The following is a 19,434-nucleotide window of genomic DNA, read 5'->3' as shown; positions in this document are numbered from 1 at the left end:
ACATGAGAAGCTCAAGGTTGGTGTGAAACTCATATTCGGCAGTTATTTTATTCACTATGAAATGTATGTCACATTTCAAAGTAAAAAGTGGACCTCACTAAAATGTTGATCCTAGATCCGGCCCTGGGTTTAGGTTTAAGTTTTCCTCATCTTTGTACATCTCAGCTGAGAGTTTGGCATCTTTTCTGGGCACATTGTGTGGTGAGCGGAGGGCTGCTGTAGTGTTTGTTGTGTTTATGTGAATGCAGCTTTCTGGTTGATTGCTGTTGTTTTGTATCAGGGCAGAAGTGCTGGAATATGTAGGGTGATGACTGCACTGCTGTTAGGAACAGCGTATCACCTGATATAATAACACTGTGGGACATTATCGTATTTGGAAACGGTATCTGCATAGGTGGCCTACCTACTTTACGTTTGTGTGTGTGTGTGTGTGTGTGTGTGTGTGTGTGTGTGTGTGTTGGTGTGTGCACATTAGAGTGGGCTGGTCTGCATCATGTCTCGCAGTCTGAAAGTCCTCCTCCACCCCTGCTTATAGCAAGAAAACTGAAAGTGAAAATGTTTTCTTTAAATACAGATCACTTCGTGGACAGCCTTTCAAACCTGCATCCGCAGCAAGCTGACGATACAGGTAAGAACCCATGCATATTGTGCTTTATGCTTAAGTCTGTCATTTAAAACTGTTGTCTCTGTCTCCTATACACACTCATAGCACAATTAATTCCAGTATTTTATGCACATAATTTACAACATATACACAGGAAATTTGTGCTGTAAAGTTTCTAATCTCACATGTCATAATCTGCATTGTAATAAATGAGTGAAGGGACTGCAGCTTTACCATGCATGGTAAATACAGTATGCCTATCATATTATAAACCAATGGTATAGTGGTATTATTTCAACTTTGGGTTGGACACACTGCTCTTACCCACCCGACCCATCACACATTTTTTTTTTTATGATAAGCTCCCAATAAATTCAAAATGTGATTATACAGAAAACATTATAAGCTCAAATTCTTTTGATTTACTGTAATGTATTTTAAACAAATATGCTGCACTACCAATCTCCCTGTCACAAAAATGATTCACAGTTTTAAAGCAGCATCATAATAATGTTGTAACTGACATCTTTATTAACTTCAGCTTTTATATAAAATGGTTTACCAGCAGTGGAATCTTTTCACTTTTGTACAGTCATACTTAGACTTTTATGCTAAAAAATGTTTTATATGAGCTTCTTTTTCTTCATTACCATTTAACGATCCTTGATCAGTGTGATACAGTAGAGGAACATGAACGATGTCACTGACTGTACTGACTATGTCATTATTTGTATTTCTGATTTAGTTTAACAACCAAAAGCCAACCAGTCACAATGATGCACTGAGTGGGAATCACTGGGGGAAACAATTCACTCAATTCATTCACTGAATGAAAGAGTAACACTTGCTCTCTTCTGTTCTGCAGGCTCGCTCTCTCCTTATCTCCTTATCTATTACTTATTTTGAACCATGTCCAAGCCATGCATCACAGGTAAGCCCACAACAGTGAAACCTCCTCTGTACCTTCATGCAACCAGCACTATATTGCTTGAATACAACTTATAGTTATTATTAAAGCATTTCTCAATTTTCAATTCTAATTCAAGTGTTAACTGAACATTTTCTCATTCAATCAGTTTAAACTAAAATTTTAGTAAAATACTAGTACTACTAAAGTACTAGCTAATATTTCATTTGAAAATCAAGAATTAGTCAAAAGGGCCATCTAGTAGAATGAAAAAAAGGTTTATCTGCTTCTACTTGATCTCAGAAAAGATATCTTTAAATCTAACTTTCACAGGACAGTGGCAGGACAGGGTGGTGGGGCCAAGTGCAGAGCCGTTGGGTGTTTATTCAGTAATTTATTTGTTATTGTAGTGTGTAGAATTCTTAGATGTATGAGGTACTAAAGCAAAATAGGTGTTTTATCTGTCACTGTGTGGTGAGAACGGACGGCAGGTTCGAACCAGATATGCTAGGCAGTGGGAAAAGAAATGGCGGAAATGGCAAACAAAGGAGACGCCCAAGACCGGCGTGCTCAAACAAAGGAACTCCTTTGAAAAGGGAACCTAAAAAGAGCACAAAACCACCCTCAGGCTTGAGAGAGCATAAGTCCAGCTCACCAACCTCTTCTGAGATTTTGAGATTGTCTTTGTTCTATTGTTTGGTACAATAATAAACCACTTTGCTGAGTTAGAGACACAACAGACGACTCAACACACGCGCTTCACTCTCGGACTCCCCTCCTTTTTTATCTTTCCCTCCTGGCATACGGTGAACATTACAAAGGTTCCTACCTATGCAAATGACCTGATACTACATCCCCCTTTCTGAGATAAAGTGTCCTTCTTGTCGCTATTTCAAACAAAACAACATCAAAAGGTTTTTTTTTTTTATTATTTTTTTATTTATTTATTTTTTTTAAGAAGGGTAGGGTAGACTGACCATCGCTTCTGCTGAGTGTGGGGATTATTCTGCCCCATTAACCACTCATTTTTTTTTGTATCTCATCTTTACATGGGTCCTTTAGGCGACTTGGGACCATTCTCTCCCTGACAGGGTATCGGTGTTCAGCTATTTGGTACTGCGGCTGCTACTGCTGACCTTGAGGCTTTGCTGAAACAGGTGTTCTTGTTGTGTCTAACATAGTGTTTGGTTCAGTAGACATGTCAGGTAAGTTGGTTGCAATTTCAGGAGCCACTGGTGCTGGAGAGAGATGGAACATGTTTCTCCATAGGGTACCCCCAGGTGTCTCCACAATGTAAGATCTGGGTGTGTCGGCACAACTGTGCCATGTTCCATTGTGTCTTTTATCCACACGTTTTCCCGGGTGAAGGTTTATCATGGGACGTACTCTGTGTCTGCGGTTCTAATTGTGTTTTTGTTTTTGTCTGTATGTGTTCTCTTTCTCTTTTAGCTTCCTCTAGTCCACACATTTTGGCTTGAGTTGGGACGGGACGACGGAAACAGGTGTTCTAATCTTTCTTCCCATGAGAGGCTCAGTGGGACTATATCCGTTAGCCAGTGGAGCAGCACCATGAGGGTCGAGATAGGGATCTACTTTACTCTAAAGTAGATCTAATTTACTCAAGTGATTTATCATTCCCAGCAGTCCTCTCACTTCACTGACGTTAGTGGGTTCTCTCATGTCCTTAACTGCTTTCACTTTTTCGGGGTCTGCGCTCACCCCTGATGCCTCGATGACCTGCCCCAGGAACTTAATTTTGTTCTTAGAAAACTCATATTTTTCATTGAGTGTGACCCCAGCCTTCTGGAGTCGTGACAGAGCCACACATAGCCTCTCATCTTGCTGCTGTTGGGTGGCTCCCCAGAAGAGCACATCATCCATCTGACACAAAACCCCCTCCAGACCCTCAAGGATTTGTGTCATCCTGTTCGCTTGGGCACCACCACCATAGGAGCACACCATTCGGTTGGCTGTTCCACTTTTGAGATGACTCCTTGTTGCTCCATGTGGTTCAATTCTTCTTTAACCTTTGGAAGAAGAGGGAAGGGAAATGCGTCTGGGGTAAAGAGAGAGAAGGGTTTAGCATCTGGCTTCAGAACGATGGGGTACTCGCCCTGCATCTTCCCTAGGCCACTGAATAACTTTGGGAATTCTGCTTTTACTGCTTCTTCTGAGTCTAGATTGACAACATCCAGTCTGGCTTCCAACTCTCACTGCCCCCTGGTGTGTGTGTTCACTAGTGTACATGTATGTGGGTGTTTCACTGCACAGATGGGTTAAATGCGGAGGTCTAATTCCACAGTGTGCAAACACAGTTGGCTGATAGTTCTGAATTCGACTGCAGTACTGTGGTCAGTCTCTCCACAACATAAACTTCCTGTAGTGTCCACTTTTGTCCTTTCTTCAGTGTGGCTGTGAATTTACATTTTACTGACAATGTTCTCCCTCTTGGGCCCTTTAGGACCTTTGATGACCTTTCCAGTCTACTGAGCTGTTCCTGGTATCTGGGCACTGCTGCAGGCTATGACCTTTCATGTCTCCTCACCTTTTGCATTGTGTAGCTTTTTTTTGTCTTTTTTCATGCAATTCGGCTAGCTGACTGGGGTGGCTGTGGCTTGGACCATGTGCATTTACTATCCCGCCGCTGCTGTGAATGCACACTGTCGAGGTGCGTGTTAGTTGTGTCTGCTTTGAATAACATTTCTTGTTGCTTTTTTACTTGCTCGCTCTGTCGTGCTCTGGTGACTGCCTTTTCTAGAGTTGATTCAGGGACAGTCTCTTAACCCTACTACCAGTCTGTCCCTCACCATTTCATCATGCAGTGCTCTGCCAGGCAGTGAAGTGCAGTAATAAAACAGTCAACGGACTCACCCAACTCCTGCTGCCTCTATTTAAACTTGGCCCTCTCAAAGATGACGTTTCTCTGTGTTATAAAGTGAGCATCCAACTTGTTTTTGACCATGCAAAAAAAATCAGGTGCATATTCGAATCCCGCTTCTTACACTATGTTCTATTGTTTGGTACAACAATAAACCACTTTACTGAGTTAGAGACACAACAGACGACTCAACACGCGCTTCACTCTTGAACTCCCCTCCTTTTTATCTCCCCCCCCGGTCCACCGTGAACATTACAAAGGTTCCTCTCATTCTTTTCTTCTCTGTTGCCCATTCTGGTGCTCTTTTTTTTTACCTCTTTCTTTCTTTCTGTCTTTCTGTCTTCCTACCCACTCGGGCTGACGTACAGTACCAGTTACCCTTCTACAAAAATGTAATGCTGAGCTGCCATTTGTGCCAATTTTTATGCAGCATTCCCCAGGTGCAACCAGTCAGCTCTGATTATCTCTGAGTTTCTCCTAGCAAGATGCCCAGGCCCCCTGGTGGTGGCTGACATTGTAACCTGACCCCTTACACTAACTGTACCAGTTCCCAATATTCAGCAATCAGCAATCAGTCAATGTATTATTCTAATTTTGGATGATCTATGTTGCAATTTTCTGACATTAATAAACAACCAGTTGCCTCTTATTTTTCATAGTAGCCCTTTATTTGAATTATTGCTAAATAGGTAACTGATTTTTATTTTTTTTTGAGAATTTGCTCTTTGAAAGATCAAGCAATGTTATTTATACTGCATTATATTGCATAGATATTACTGGAAATGTCTTGGCGCTAGTTTTGTTTGTTCACTGTAAAGAAATCAAATCAGCAATATGAATGACTGGTGCAGTTCCCTGGACTAATTACTTGCTGGTCTGAATTCATTGCAGATCAGTCCTTGCTTGATATGATAGACAACTTTGACAGGCCAGGAGGAGCATATGCTGACGGACCGTATGCCGATGCAGACACATATGCAGATGGTTTCACAAACAAACCTGGAAAACGCCTCCCAAAAGCTGGAGCTGTAGCTCAGGCTGGAGTAGCACGAGCTGGAGCACAGTGGAGAATCTTTCAGGCTGAAGCCAAAGGCCCAAATGCTTCTGCAGGTGCTGAGGCTAAAGGGCTTGAAGCTGGTGCCATGGCTCGAGCGGAGATTGGAAGTGCAGCTGCATCTGCTGGACCAGTTGGAGTGAAAGTTGGGCTGGGGGTTGACACAGGTGTCAAAATTAGCCCCACAAAAGCAGAAGTAAAGTTTCTGGGCTGTGGGGTGACAGTCGGCAGCACAATGGGGATTTCTTTGTTTGGAAATGAGCTGAAGTTAAATCTTTGGTAAAATCACATTTATTCCAACAATTGCATTTACAACATTTAGCAGACGTTCTTCTGCAGACATTTGTTATAGAAAATATATCTGTAGCTAATGCAAATACAGCACGTGAAATTTAATTGAATCGTGACTTTGTATGTAATGAAGCTTCCTAATAAATCCTTAAACTCTACATTTATTGTTCAGTTATTATGTGTACATCATGACTAAGAGAAACATTTAGAACAATATGAGAAAACACCCATTCATAATTTGTGATCTGATTCCATTCTGTGATGTGATACACTCCAAAAATACTAAAAAAAAAAAGACTTTAAATTTAAATTGTTTTCAAGTTAACAAATTAAAAACAATGTTTTTTTTTTTCAGGATTACAGGTGCATAAAAAGAAAATGGAAAAAAAAATCGTCTCAAAAAGTCAATATGCTCACATAAAAACACACAGAAAAACAGACCACTTAGCACAGACTTGATATTTAATCAACAAAACAGTGTAATTTGATCGGAGGTGTTCAAACTTTTCACAGACAAATTAACCCAATGATCCATTGGTCGTGGTTATAGAGGCTCAGACACATAGCATTTTGGACAGTTGTCAACAATAGACAGTACAAAGCAAAGGTGGGGAAGAAGTGACCATATAGGACCAGAAAGAACGAACAGAATGTCCTGATTGTCCTGGGTACAGTTTCCCGGCAAACGTTTTGGGCACTCCTGGTCAAATTACGTGTTGATGTGAAAATAAGTTAATACATCCTCTTCAGAGAACTCACTTAAATATGACTTTTCTGATATTTTAGTACACAATTTTTATTTCTATCTATTTCTATCTTTAGATTTATGAGCAGAAATTGTTGGATATAATAAAACAATGTGCCATATTTTAGACAAATGGATGAAACTCTTCATACAACCCTGTTTCCAAAAAAAGTTGGGATGCTGTGCAATATGTAAATATGAATAGAATGCAGTGATCTGCAAATTATTTAAACCATATGCTTATTGAAAATAGTACAAAACGTATCAATTGTTGAAACTTGAGAAATTTAATGTTTTTTTTTGTTTGTTTGTTTTTAATATATGCCCATTTTAAATTTGCAACACATTTCAAAAAAGTTGGGACAAGTTGGCATGTTTATCACTGTGCTGCATCACTTCTTTTAATAACAGTGGAAGTGAAATGTTTTCCCATTCTTACTTGATGTAGGATTTCAGCTGCTCAGCGTTTCGGGGTCTCTTTTGTTGTATTTTTAGTTTCATAATGCGCCAAATGTTTTCAGTGGTGACAGGTCTGGACTGTAGGTAGGCCAGTTTAGCACCCAGACTCTTTTAGTATGGAGTCATGCTGTTATAATACATGCAGAATGTGGTTTGACATTGTCTTGCTGAAATAAACAAGGTGCTGGAAAAAGACGTCATTTGAATAGCAGCATATGTTGCTCCAAAACATGTATATATCATTCAGCATTAATGGTGCCTTCACAGATGTGCAAGTCATCCCTGCCTTTTGCACTAATGCACCTCCCATACTATCACGGATGCTGGCTTTTGAACTGTTACTTGATAACAAGCCAGATTGTCCCTCTCCTCTTTTTCCCAGAGGACACAGTGTCCATGATTTCCAAAAAGAATTTCAAATTTTGATTTGTCAGACCACAGGACACTTTTCCACTTCACCTCAGTCCATCTTAATTGAGCTCAGGCCCAGAGAAGGAGGTGGTGTTTCTGGATCCTGTTTATATTTGGTTTCCTCTTTACATGATAAAGTGTTAACTTGCATTTTTGGATGCAGCGATGATCTGTGTTCACAGACAGTGGTATTTGGAAGTCTTTCTGAGCCTATGCAGTGATTTTTATATGAGCCGTGTATTGTAGAAGGGCATTTTATCCTTCTTCACAGGGATAGAAATATGTAAATATTTGCATTGGCCTCTTGGGCCACTCAAGTAATGGATCTTGTGACCAAAATTAAGAATCTATGGCCAGAATTACAGAAACATATGTATATCACATTTACAATTAACAAGCCTGCTTCAGTGCCAAAAACTGTTGCTTTGAAAGACAAATATTAAATTCTTTACATTGATGAGAACACACACATACTCACATCTGGACTTTCTTAGCAGCATCATTTAAAGAGACGAAACACCCATGAACCCACAAAAGCTGCTGTAACAAGTGGTGAAATAGTTTTTTACCAAAATACTTCGATGTCATCAAGGATTTTCCTTAAATCAGTTCAAGCTTAAAAAGCATGTAAGCTAACTTAAAATACGCATAGAAAGTTGGTCTAAGCTGCAGTGGACCATCTATCTACAGGGCCATAACTAGGATAAAAATTTTAGTGAGGTCCATTTTGCAGAAATGTGACCTACAGCTCATACTGAATAAACTAACTGCTAAATATGAGTATTACACCAACAATGAGCTTCTCCTTCAGGTTTTTTAACCAAATCATTGCTCCTTTTTTACCCAACCACAGCTGTTATGCACCTTTTCCTTTCATTTGTTCCTTCTCCATCCCTGCATTCTTCCATAAACTGCTAGAACTGTTCCAGAAACTGATTTGACTCCAGTTGCTCTGTTTATTTAATTAATAATTTAACTGTGTTTATTATGTTAAAGGCCACACTAAATCAAATGATAAAATCAAATTGATTTTATTTTTCATTTACCCCCCTATCTTTGCTTGTTTCTTTCCATCTGTCCTCACTAAATGATGTAAACATATGTTATAAAAGGACATATGTTATAAACTTTTAATATTAAACAAAGACAGCCCAAGTAAACACAAAATGCTGTTTTTAAATGATGATTTAATTCATTCAAGGAAAAAAGCTGTTCAGCCCTGCCTGGCCCTGTGTGAAAAAGTAACTGCCCCCTTAGCTACTAAATCAACCAGTTCAACAAAATCAATTGACTATTGGGTTTGATTTAACTGGCCACACGTAGGCATGATTACTGCCAGACCTGTTGCATCTAAACATCACTTAAATAGAACTTGTCTGGCAAAGTGAAGCAGCTAGAAAGTCTCAAAAAGCAGCACATGATGGCACATACTAAAGAGATTCAAATACAGATGCAAACAAAGTCACTAAAATCTACCAGTCTGGAAAGGGTTACAAAGCCATTACTGAGGCTCTGGGACTCCAGGGAACCACAGTGAGAGCCATTATCCACAAATGGAGAAAACTTGGAACAGTGGTCAACCTTCCCAGGAGTGGCCAGCCTACCAAAATTTTACTAAGATCACATCAATGACACTTCCAGGAGGTCACAAAAGAACCTAGACGAACATCTAAAGAAATGCAGGGCTCACTTGCCTCAGTTAACATGAGCTGTTCTTATCATAGACAGTATTATCTGTGTGAATGTGTTGATGGAAGCTCCATCCACAGAACCGTACTGAAGCACAGCTCATAGAACTCTACTGAAGCTCAGCCCATAGAACCCTATTGAAAGTCATCCCATAGAACCCTACTGAAGCTCAGCCCATAGAACTACTGAAAGTCATCCCATAAAGCCCATGGAAGCTCATTCCATAGAACTCTACTGAAGCTCATTCCATAGAACTCTAATGAAGCTCAACCCATAGAACCCTACTGAGAGTCATCCCATAGAACTCTACTGAAGCTCAGCCCATAGAACCCTACTGACGCACAGCCCATAGAACCCTACTGAAGCACAGCCCATAGAACCCTACTGAAGCACGGCCCACATAACCCCACTGAAAGTAATCCCATAGAACCATACTGAAGCTCATTCCATAGAACCCTACTTAAGCTCATTCCATAGAACCCTATTGAAGCCCTTTCCATTCGAGATACATTTACCTGCTTAACTGGACTATTTTGGGGGGACTTTTACAATGAGCTCATAGTTCATCTGAGAATGCTGATGAATGCACCATCACCCTCTACCAGAGCTCTGCCTTCACATTGGACAGGCTTAGAAATTTCACTCTCAATTTATTCCCACCTTAATAAGTCTACATTCCCACCAACATTCATCTTGTGAGAGTAGATTAAAACTAGCCAATGAATAAGGTTAAAAAACCCTGGGAACCACTGTGTCAGACATATAAAGGATGTCAGATATAATATCATAAGTGGGTATGAAGGTTCAGTATGAACAGAAACTAGAGTTATGTCCAGAATTATGTCTTGGCAGCCACAAAACTCATTATACATGATAGATTGTATCTCTGGGCTTAAGCAGGTGAGATAATTATAACGTGTGATCTAATGTTCACAATCTTGCCTGCATAGAAAAAAAGTCACATAGAAAAGGTTTAGGTTCAAGACTAGGAAATTGGGTTCAGAGTTAACCGTATCACTGGAAACCACCATCTCATTCAGAAACCACAGACTTCTCAGTTCCCCTAACTACCATCATAGATGGGAAGTTCTAGAAGCCCTGAGATGGTCACCCCTGTAGACAAGATCAGGAACCCCTTGTAGCCTGAACAGCCTCTGACTACAAAACCTCTATGGTGCACTTTCACATGTACCCCCAGCAGAAGGGCCACATCACAGCTTAACATACAGTTACCTCCTATACAACACGTCTGTTTACTTCCAGTCAGTGTCTGTCGACTGCATCGTTGAATCTGTTGTGATCTCCTTGCTTGTTATGTATCTATTTTGTACATATTCTTCTTTATTTTCAACGTTTGACAGTGTTAGCTTGACTAACATATCAATCATGGCTCTCTTTCAAGCTTTTCTTGAACAACAAAGTTTACTGCTCGCTTTTGCTACACTAACTCTTGCTTTTTGCTATTCCTCCAAGCACTGTGCCTTATATATACAATATATATATATACATATATATATATATATATATATATATATATATATATATATATATATATATATATATAAATAAACACACACACACACACACACACACACACACACACACACACACACATCAGGCACCTTAGTGAAAATGAATTAAATAAAACCTCTAAGTATAGGAGAAAAGGATCAAATAGGAAAACAATACTAAGGCAATAATAGTGATGATAAAATTGTAAAATGATGAAAAAAAAGTCAGTCAAATAAATGACACCAATAAAAAACTGCACACCAATATGAAATGAGTACCTCAAGCCTGCAGTGACAGTCTGTGTGTAAACACATCAACTAAATCTGAACTGAAATGTTTCCACTGTAACAAAGTTCTCACATTGAATGCCTCACAGTATACAGTGTTATGGAGTACTAGCACCCTCTAGTGAGCAGGAGAGAAACTGCAGCTCTTTTTTATTCACATGCTCAGAGAAGTCTGGTTGATTACTCTACTCTAGAATGGAATAGCAATTCTGCTTGGCATGAATTCAACACACTGGAAAAAAATGAAACATAAAATGTGGCCTGTAAAAAGGTTATGGCACTTATTGTGTGTTGTTTCTTCTGTATTATGTTAAATTTAACAAATAAATATAAATTATGCACAGAAAAATGCAAAATTTGGGGGTACTCTCTGTGGAGGGTGTGTTAAAACCTCTTATTCTCCACGGTATATTTTGGGTTTTCCATCCGAATTTACATGACCAAATCATAAGGCAAATAATTCAGTAACTGCATGAAATAAATGTAAATTTTTATTTTATTTATTTATTTTTTTGTAAAAGTTCTCCTCAAATTAACAGAACATGTGTTTTATAATCACACACAATTTTATTCTCTTATCACTGCTATGCTGATGACATGCAACAAATGCATTCCTTCCCATCTTCTGACACACAGGTTTCCAGTCGCATCTCGACATGTCAGACTGACATCTCTTCATGGATTATTATTATTATTATTATTATTATTATTATTATTATTATTATTATTATTCCTGGTTTTCAGTTTATATGTTTGCTTTTAATCCCTCTTAAGAAAGTGTTCTTGGTATTTAAAAGCTTATCAATAATTATAACAATCATTTTTCTTAAATAAAATAATGAGTAGTGTTATTGGGAACATAAGCGTGCTTAACAAAAGTGGGTTTAACAAAAGAGGGCTTAACAAAAGTAGGGCAACAAAACAGCCCATTTAATCCTAAGAAATAATGAGAGTTTCAAAATGGTCATGTAAAATAAATTTTGAATATTTTTGGCACATAAACTTACACAAATGTCATAAGTGGACCTAAATTAAATATGAAAAATATGTGATATGAGTCATTTATACCCAAGATGACCATTCCACCTTCAAATTATGTTTACTGTTACCATAATCCAAGTGCAATTAACACAGCTGCATGTCTACAGACTTATTTATAGACACGTTCTTACTTATAGACACGTGATCAGTTATACTTAAAGGTCATTGTGGCTTAGGATTCTTTGCAGTAGGTGGTGTTGCATGTTTTGCCACCAGAGGGAGCTATATTCCTTATGCTGAGTTTAAACCTCATGTTAAACAATTCAATCTCTGAGAAGTGAACAAAGACATTCAGAGTGATTTGATGTGAAATGGTTCACTGTAGAGGAGCTCTTATCTTTGCAGTGGTGGTGATGGGAACCATGGGACACCCTGTCTACAACACAAATATAGCCATTTTATTTACTATCCAGAACCACCAGTGAACCTACACGTCTTCTGAGTTTTATATGTAATGTTGATGATAGTAAAATGGTGGTAAATCTAATAGTAATAGTTTTCTTTATTTGCCTTTTAACATGCTTCACGTTCGTCTCCGCCTTAAAGGGATTTACACATCTTACAGTCTCTTCTCACATACTGAGGGTGTGGTCTTTGAACTATTTCAGGGAATGACGGCTGAAGCTTTTGGAATGGTCTTCACAGTCCCCTGACTTTAACATCATCAGAAATCTGAGGGTAGATTATGCTGTGCGCACAAGCCGGCCGAAGAACATCATTAGAAGCGTTCTGCAAGGAAGAGTCAGTGAAAATTCCTAAAACGGGAATAGACTCTAAGCTGGCAAAAAGCATCTGCAAAGCTGTGAAATCTGCCAAATGGGTTATTAGTAAGTAGTAAGTACTGACTTAATAGAGTGTCCAAACCTTTGCTTTCCTTTTTATTACTTAATCAAAGGTAAAGTAACTGTGTCTTAATATTTGCAGAAAATATTTTTTTAAAACTGTGTTGCAGAGGTTATGTTTACTTCTTTTCACTTCCAAAGAAAGAAAGACAGACAGACAGACAGACAGACAGACAGACAGACAGGGGTGCCCAAACTTGTTTGCATATAGCTGTAAACACTTTTCCCACACATTAGAACACAATGCAAATAAATAATGAGACCCAAAACAGTTGCAGTCCCTTTTAGTTTTAGCTACAGTCTTATGCAGTTTGCTGACTCAAAAGCTGTTCTAGGTTTAATAATAACTTTTAACCTTTTGCATGCACAGCCCATTTTGCCACAACTTTGGGAGTAAGCTTGGGGTCATTGCTCATTTTGAAGATCCAAGCTTTAACTTCCTGGCCGATGTCTAATTTTTCTTCCTCATAATATCTTCTATTCTGTGAAGTGCACCAGTCCCTCCTGCAGCAAAGCACCACCACAATATGATGCTGTCACCCCCTTGCTTTATGGTTGGGACGGTGTAATTTGGCTTGCAAACCTCCCCCTTTTTACTCCATACAGAACGACGGTCATTATCGTCAAACAGTTCCATTGTTGTTTCATCAGACCAGAGGACATTTCTCCAAAAGGTAAGATCTTTGTACCGATGTGCAGTTGCAAACTGTAACCTGGCTTTTTTTGGTGGTTTGGAGCAGCGAGCAGACACTTCATTCTTGATGGGTCTTCTTCCTGGCTGTGTGGTCTCATGGTGTTGTAACTTACGCATTATCGTTTGAACCGATGAATGCGGTATATGCCAGGGATATACCAGGCCTTAAAATACCACCACAGGTACACCCCCCATAAACTCAAAAGATGTCAACTAGCGTATCAGAAGTCTTTTTCTGGAATTTTCCAAACTATCAACTTCACACACAGTCAACTTGGTGTATGTCGGCTTCTGACCCACTTGAATTTTTATATAGTGAATTATAAGTGAAATAATCTCTTTGTAAGCATTTGCTGGAAAAATTGCATTACATAGTAGATTTTCTGACATGGAATCTGTGGAGGTGATGAATTTTCCATATGAATAAAAAGTGTCATTAAAAGGAAAGATGATGCACAGTGGTAAACATCTTTGAGTGTGTTGCAGGCATCAAATTATACATTTGTTTATGTTAACAAAATACAACGAAGATGGTCAGCGAAATTCTTTGAAAATATTTTCTTTGTACTTTGTCAGTTAAATAATGGTTCAATTAACAAATCACAGATTCTTTTTTTCATTGACTTTTTTTCTGGAAATGAGTATACATACATACATACATATATATATATGTGTGTGTGTGTGTGTGTGTGTGTGTACATATATGTATTCCTCTAAACTTGTTTCAATTGTTTGGAAAATTAGGATACTAATTGTTGCAGTTTTGCAAGTGGAATTTTTGCCCATTCTTGCATAATACAAGACTCCCTCTGCTCAACAGTCATGATGTTCTCATTGTGTCTAATTCTCCACTTCAAGATGCCCCATACATTTTCAATCGGAGACAGATTTGGACTGCAGACAGGCCAGTCAAGCACACACACACTGTGTCTATGAAGCCAAGCTGTTGTAGCACATACAAAGAGAGGCCTGGCATTGTCTTGCTGAAATAACAACGGACTTCCCACGAAAGCAAGTCACATTGATGGCAGAATATGTCCCTCTAAAATCCCAACATATGCTTCTTCATCAATGAGTCGCCCATGCCATGAGCACTGATGCACCCCCAGTTCAACCAACACCCGGACTCTTCTTCTGCAAAGCCATGCTGTTGTGATGGATGCAGTATGTGGTTTAGCATTCTCTTGCTGAAATACGCAAGGCCTTTCCTGAAAGAGACGCCGTCTGGATGGGAGCATGTCGCTGTTGTCGGAACAAAACCTCATATCTCCAAAATGATAACTTTACAGGAGAAGAAAAAACCTACTTTACTTTTAATGTAAGTCAAAGGAACCAGATTTTTTTCCAAGTTATTTTAGGCCATTTCATTTGGTCAATTCATCATGACATTTACACACAATGTAAAGAACAACATGCATTTTCAAATTATGTCAAAAACTGAAAAACGGCAAAAATGGAGATACTTTCACTATTAGTTTCGATCTTAGTCAGTGTGCAGTCTCTAAGGTGCTTTTGGAAAATAAACCCTGTGGGGAGAAAAACTGAAAGTGAAAATAATGTGTTCCCTATAAATACAGATCACCTTGCGTTCAACTTCTCAAAACGGCCACTGCAACCAGCTAAAAAGGCAGGTAAGAATCAACGCATTTCATACTTTATGTTTAAATTTGTTAAAAACTATTTTCTCTGTTCTTTTTTTCACCCTATTGCACAGTTAACTCCAGTTGTCTGTCATATTTTATAAATATACACATAAAAACTATGTTAATATTGAAGATTTCTCATGTCTTACATTTCATAATCTGCATGGTAATACATGCATGAAGGTACTGTAGTTGCTGATGAGCAGTTTTAACATGCACTGTGACAGATTATGCTTTTCATTTTATAAACCAGCAACTTAGGTTTCATTTCAACTTTGGTTGGATGCACTGAACCAACGCACCCGACCCATCATAAGATCAGTGTCTCATGATAAACATTAATGTTATGGATATTTTACACTAAAAATGTCCCGATAAATTCAATATGTTATTAGATATGCTAAAACATTCTCACCTTGAACGATTTGATTTACTATAATTGTATTTTAGACAAGTATGCTGCACTATCAATCTCCCTATCACCAGATCTGTTTACAGTTATAAAGCAGAATGTTGTAACTGACGCCTTTATTAACTTCAGCTTTTATATAAAAAAGAGCCTCAGCAGTGGAAACTTTATCACATATCACACATTAACATTATATTCACTTGCTTGTCATAATTTTTCTGCCTTTATTATAAACGGTAGACTTTCATTTAACAAGATTTTTTTTTCTTGAGAGGTCATAGAAAAGAGACAGATGAAGGTATCAGAATAAAAATAATTGATATCTAGAACCTAAATATGAGAGACTTATTACACAATTGAAACATGCATGTGCTGTACAGCATAATATACTGTACGTTTTTGAAATATTATTCGCTGACTGAATGTTGAAGTATAGTTGCTTAACCAAGAACAGTGAAGTATCTGACTGATTTTCTGCATGTCAAAAAAACTTCTTGCACTCCTTAATTTTGATGCTTAAAAAGTTCTGTCAGCTTTTTTTCTTCAAAAAATTTTATGCATATTGATGAATCTCCGAACAACCAAATACATGTTCATAAGATGTGGTTTAGGTGTCTCCTTTATTCTACGTTTGAAAAATACTGATGCCTATGGATTGAAACCAAACCTGCTTGGTGTTTGATCCATAGTTAACATACATTTATTTAAATAATAATTTTTCTTCTGCTTCTTCTTCTTCTTCTTCTTCTTCTTCTTATTATTATTATTATTATTATTATTATTGTTATTGTTGTTGTTGTTGTTGTTGTTGTTGTTGTTGCGTTGTTAGACTAATTTAACAACCAAAATCAATCACAACACAATAAATAGAGAAAGTAACAGTGAATAAGAGAGAAGCTTGTGTACTCTTCTGTTCTGTAGGCTCGCTCCCTCTTTCTCTCGACCATCACTTATTTTGCCCCATCTCCAAGATGAGCTCCTCAGGTAAGCCTGTGACACTAATTCAGTGTATATATATATATATATATATATATATATATATATATATATATATATATATATATATATATATATATATATATATATATATATTTTCAGTTATATTTCAACATCATTGCCAGTTTTCTCTTTTTAGAACACACCATGTGTGTTTTTCTCGCCTCGTCCCCCTGTCTGTAAGTCACTCACTCGAGTCTCAGTTCTCATCATAATGCACAGATCTGATTGGCTGAGTAGAGTCATGTGTCATATTTACAATGCATGTGATTGGTCTGTGAGTTTCCCAGGCCGCTAAAGTGGTACAAGAAAGGCTAGAAAAGTTACACTGATTAAAATCGGACCACCCCATCGAAATGAAAGAATTCTCCATGATTTATCGGTTATAGGTCCAGGTCTGCATAAGACAGCATCTGGGTCTGGACTCTGACCAAGGTCCACCTATTAGTGACCTCTGCTCTACATAGAGCACACTTAAATATGACATTTGTCTGTGAATTTTAGCACACGATTTCTATCTTTTGATTTCCAGGTGAGGTTAACATATTGGACAAAATAAAACATACAGTATATAATATGCCCTAACATTTTTACAGGTCACATATGTTTTTGTTTTTTTTTCCAATATGTTAAATTCAGGGGGGGAGAAAAAAGTGGTTGTGCATTAAAATGTGCAGAAGTGTGTTCTCTGTAGAGGATGTGTTCACGGATTCACAGTCAACAAAGCATGTAATGTACTTTCAGTCTTAAACTCAGATACAACTCAAATGTGGGTGAATCCCACAGGAATGAAAGAGTAACTGAATAAAAGTGTGCCATGTATAAATTCAGTTCACTTTATGTTCATCTGCTCAGAACTGAAATAAGCGCCAGAGATGAGCAAGAGACAGTGCAACATTTTGTGCTTTAATCTTTCAGGTGCTTTAAACTTTTCAAAATCTAAAGTCTAGTTTTTATTAATAATTTATATTTGGTATTTGTAGCTCTGTGACAGACTTTGCTTGTAATAGCATTCCTCTTTTTTTCTGTCCTACAGTTAATATGATACTCATAATAATCTTGAGTCCATATTACAGGTTTTAATCCATGCAAATGTACATATGTTGTAAATGTAATTATTTTTATATTTGCCAAATAACCAAATGTGTGTGTGTGTGTGTGTGTGAGTGTGTGTGTGTGTGTGTGTGTGTGTGTGTGTGTGTGTGTGTGCTAATTAGCCAGAAAAGCCATCCAGTAGAAGAAACAAATGTAATTGTTCTGAGAACAAACCTTTTAATCTGCTTACTTGATCTCAGAAAAGATACCTTCAGAGGTAAACTGTACCTGTAAGAGTGAAAAACTTCAGTCAATAAATATTTTGCTCCAAAGGCACACTTGGCTATCAGCCAAGATATTATTTTAGCTGAGCCAGGTCAGTGCCGTAGCATCATATAGAAACACCATTGCTACCCTCTTACCATAGCATATTATGCAAATGTCATTTCACAGTTTTGTATGAGACATTGTGCTAAACTGCCAATTACCTCCTGAATAGGTAACTGATTTTAAAATGCATGAATTTAAAAATGCCAATTTGCCATTTTAAGGTTAATTGATGCTATTTATATTGTATTATACTGCATAGAAACGACTGGAAATGTACTGGTTCTTGTTTTGTGTAGAGGAATCAGAATCACCCATAAAAATGAATGACTGGTGAACCTCCAGCTCCCTGGAATAATTACCAACCTGTTCTGAATTTGTAGGACCTGGACGAGCTCGAGCAGAGCAGAGCATCTTTGAAGTTGAAACCAAAGGCCCAAGTGCTTCGGCAAGTGCTGAGGCTAACGGGCTTGAAGTTGGTGCCATGGCTCGAGCGGAAGTTGGAAGTGCATCTGCATCTGTTGGACCAGTTGGAGTGAAAGTTGGGCTGGGGGTTGACACAGGTGTCAAAGTTGGCCCATCAAACGTAGAAGCAAAGTTTCTGGGCACTGGGGTGACAGTTGGCCGCACAGTAGGGATTTCTTTGTTTGGAAATGAGCTGAGTTTTAACCTTTGGTAAAACAACATTAATTATACAAATCATTTCCATTTACACCATTTAGCAAAAGTGCTTTGTTGTGCACTCGGAGAATAGATCCATAACTAATGGAAATACACTGGAGTCTATAGACAGCTTTGAACTAGGACACTGCCAGAAACAAGAATCAGTGCTGATACCAAGATACAAAAACATGTAATGAAAAAATAAGATGTTTCATTAAGTGCTGTTACAAGACGTTTGTGCTAGATTAGTGTTCGTATATATATATATATATATATGCTTTTTAAAGAAGTGGGTCTTCAGTTGGTTCTTAAAGAAATGAGGGACTGACATCTGTTCTGACATCTGGGGGAAATTTGTTCCAACCTCTTTTGCAAAAAGTATTGGTTTACATGATTACACCATGTGAAAGTGAATCATCATGTTATATGAAATAAAGCTCCCTAATAAACCACTAAAGCCTAAATGTCTTATTATTATTATTATTATTATTATTATTATTACTATTTTAACGTTTTACATTAAGGGTCGCTAATTAATCATTAAATATATAATAATCAACTATTAATTTCCCATTATTTAGTTATTGGTTAACTCTTCATTAAGCAATAGCTATTACTTAGTAATTGATTGAGCACTTATCAATTAGTAATTAAGTACACTGTTAGTTGATAAGTTAGTTTGTCGTTAGTTTATGTCTTACTTACTCATTATCTGTGTACTAACTGCTGCATATTACATTGTTAATTAACTAATAAGTATTTTTTTTTATATAAAGAAGTAACGTGATAACTTACTAGCACTTACGTGTTAATCCCGCTAATTATCTGTTAATTAACTTTCTATCACCTCCATATATATCCAAATATTCAGGTGCTTCACTTTTCTCACTTTGGTTCTTGTTCATTAAAGATGCTTATGGTTACATCTGACCAGAAGATGAGTGACC

General features: G+C 37.7%; 1 protein-coding gene across 1 annotated transcript; it reads left to right on the top strand.

Annotated features, from left to right (window-relative positions):
* The first annotated feature begins 543 nt into the window (after positions 1 to 543).
* On the top strand, positions 544 to 19,021 carry LOC118803688. The gene is made up of 6 exons (XM_036564157.1): positions 544 to 628; positions 1,470 to 1,535; positions 5,281 to 5,655; positions 14,992 to 15,045; positions 16,388 to 16,450; positions 18,208 to 19,021. The coding sequence occupies exons 2-6, from the start codon at positions 1,514 to 1,516 to the stop codon at positions 18,501 to 18,503; spliced, it is 810 nt and encodes a 269-aa protein (XP_036420050.1). The 5' UTR covers positions 544 to 628; positions 1,470 to 1,513; the 3' UTR covers positions 18,504 to 19,021.
* Positions 19,022 to 19,434: the final 413 nt, after the last annotated feature.

The sequence above is a fragment of the Colossoma macropomum genome, unplaced genomic scaffold, assembly GCF_904425465.1.
Source record: "Colossoma macropomum unplaced genomic scaffold, Colossoma_macropomum, whole genome shotgun sequence".
In the NCBI taxonomy this organism is placed as follows: Eukaryota; Metazoa; Chordata; class Actinopteri; order Characiformes; family Serrasalmidae; genus Colossoma; species Colossoma macropomum.
This window is presented reverse-complemented; position numbering and strand designations above follow the sequence as displayed.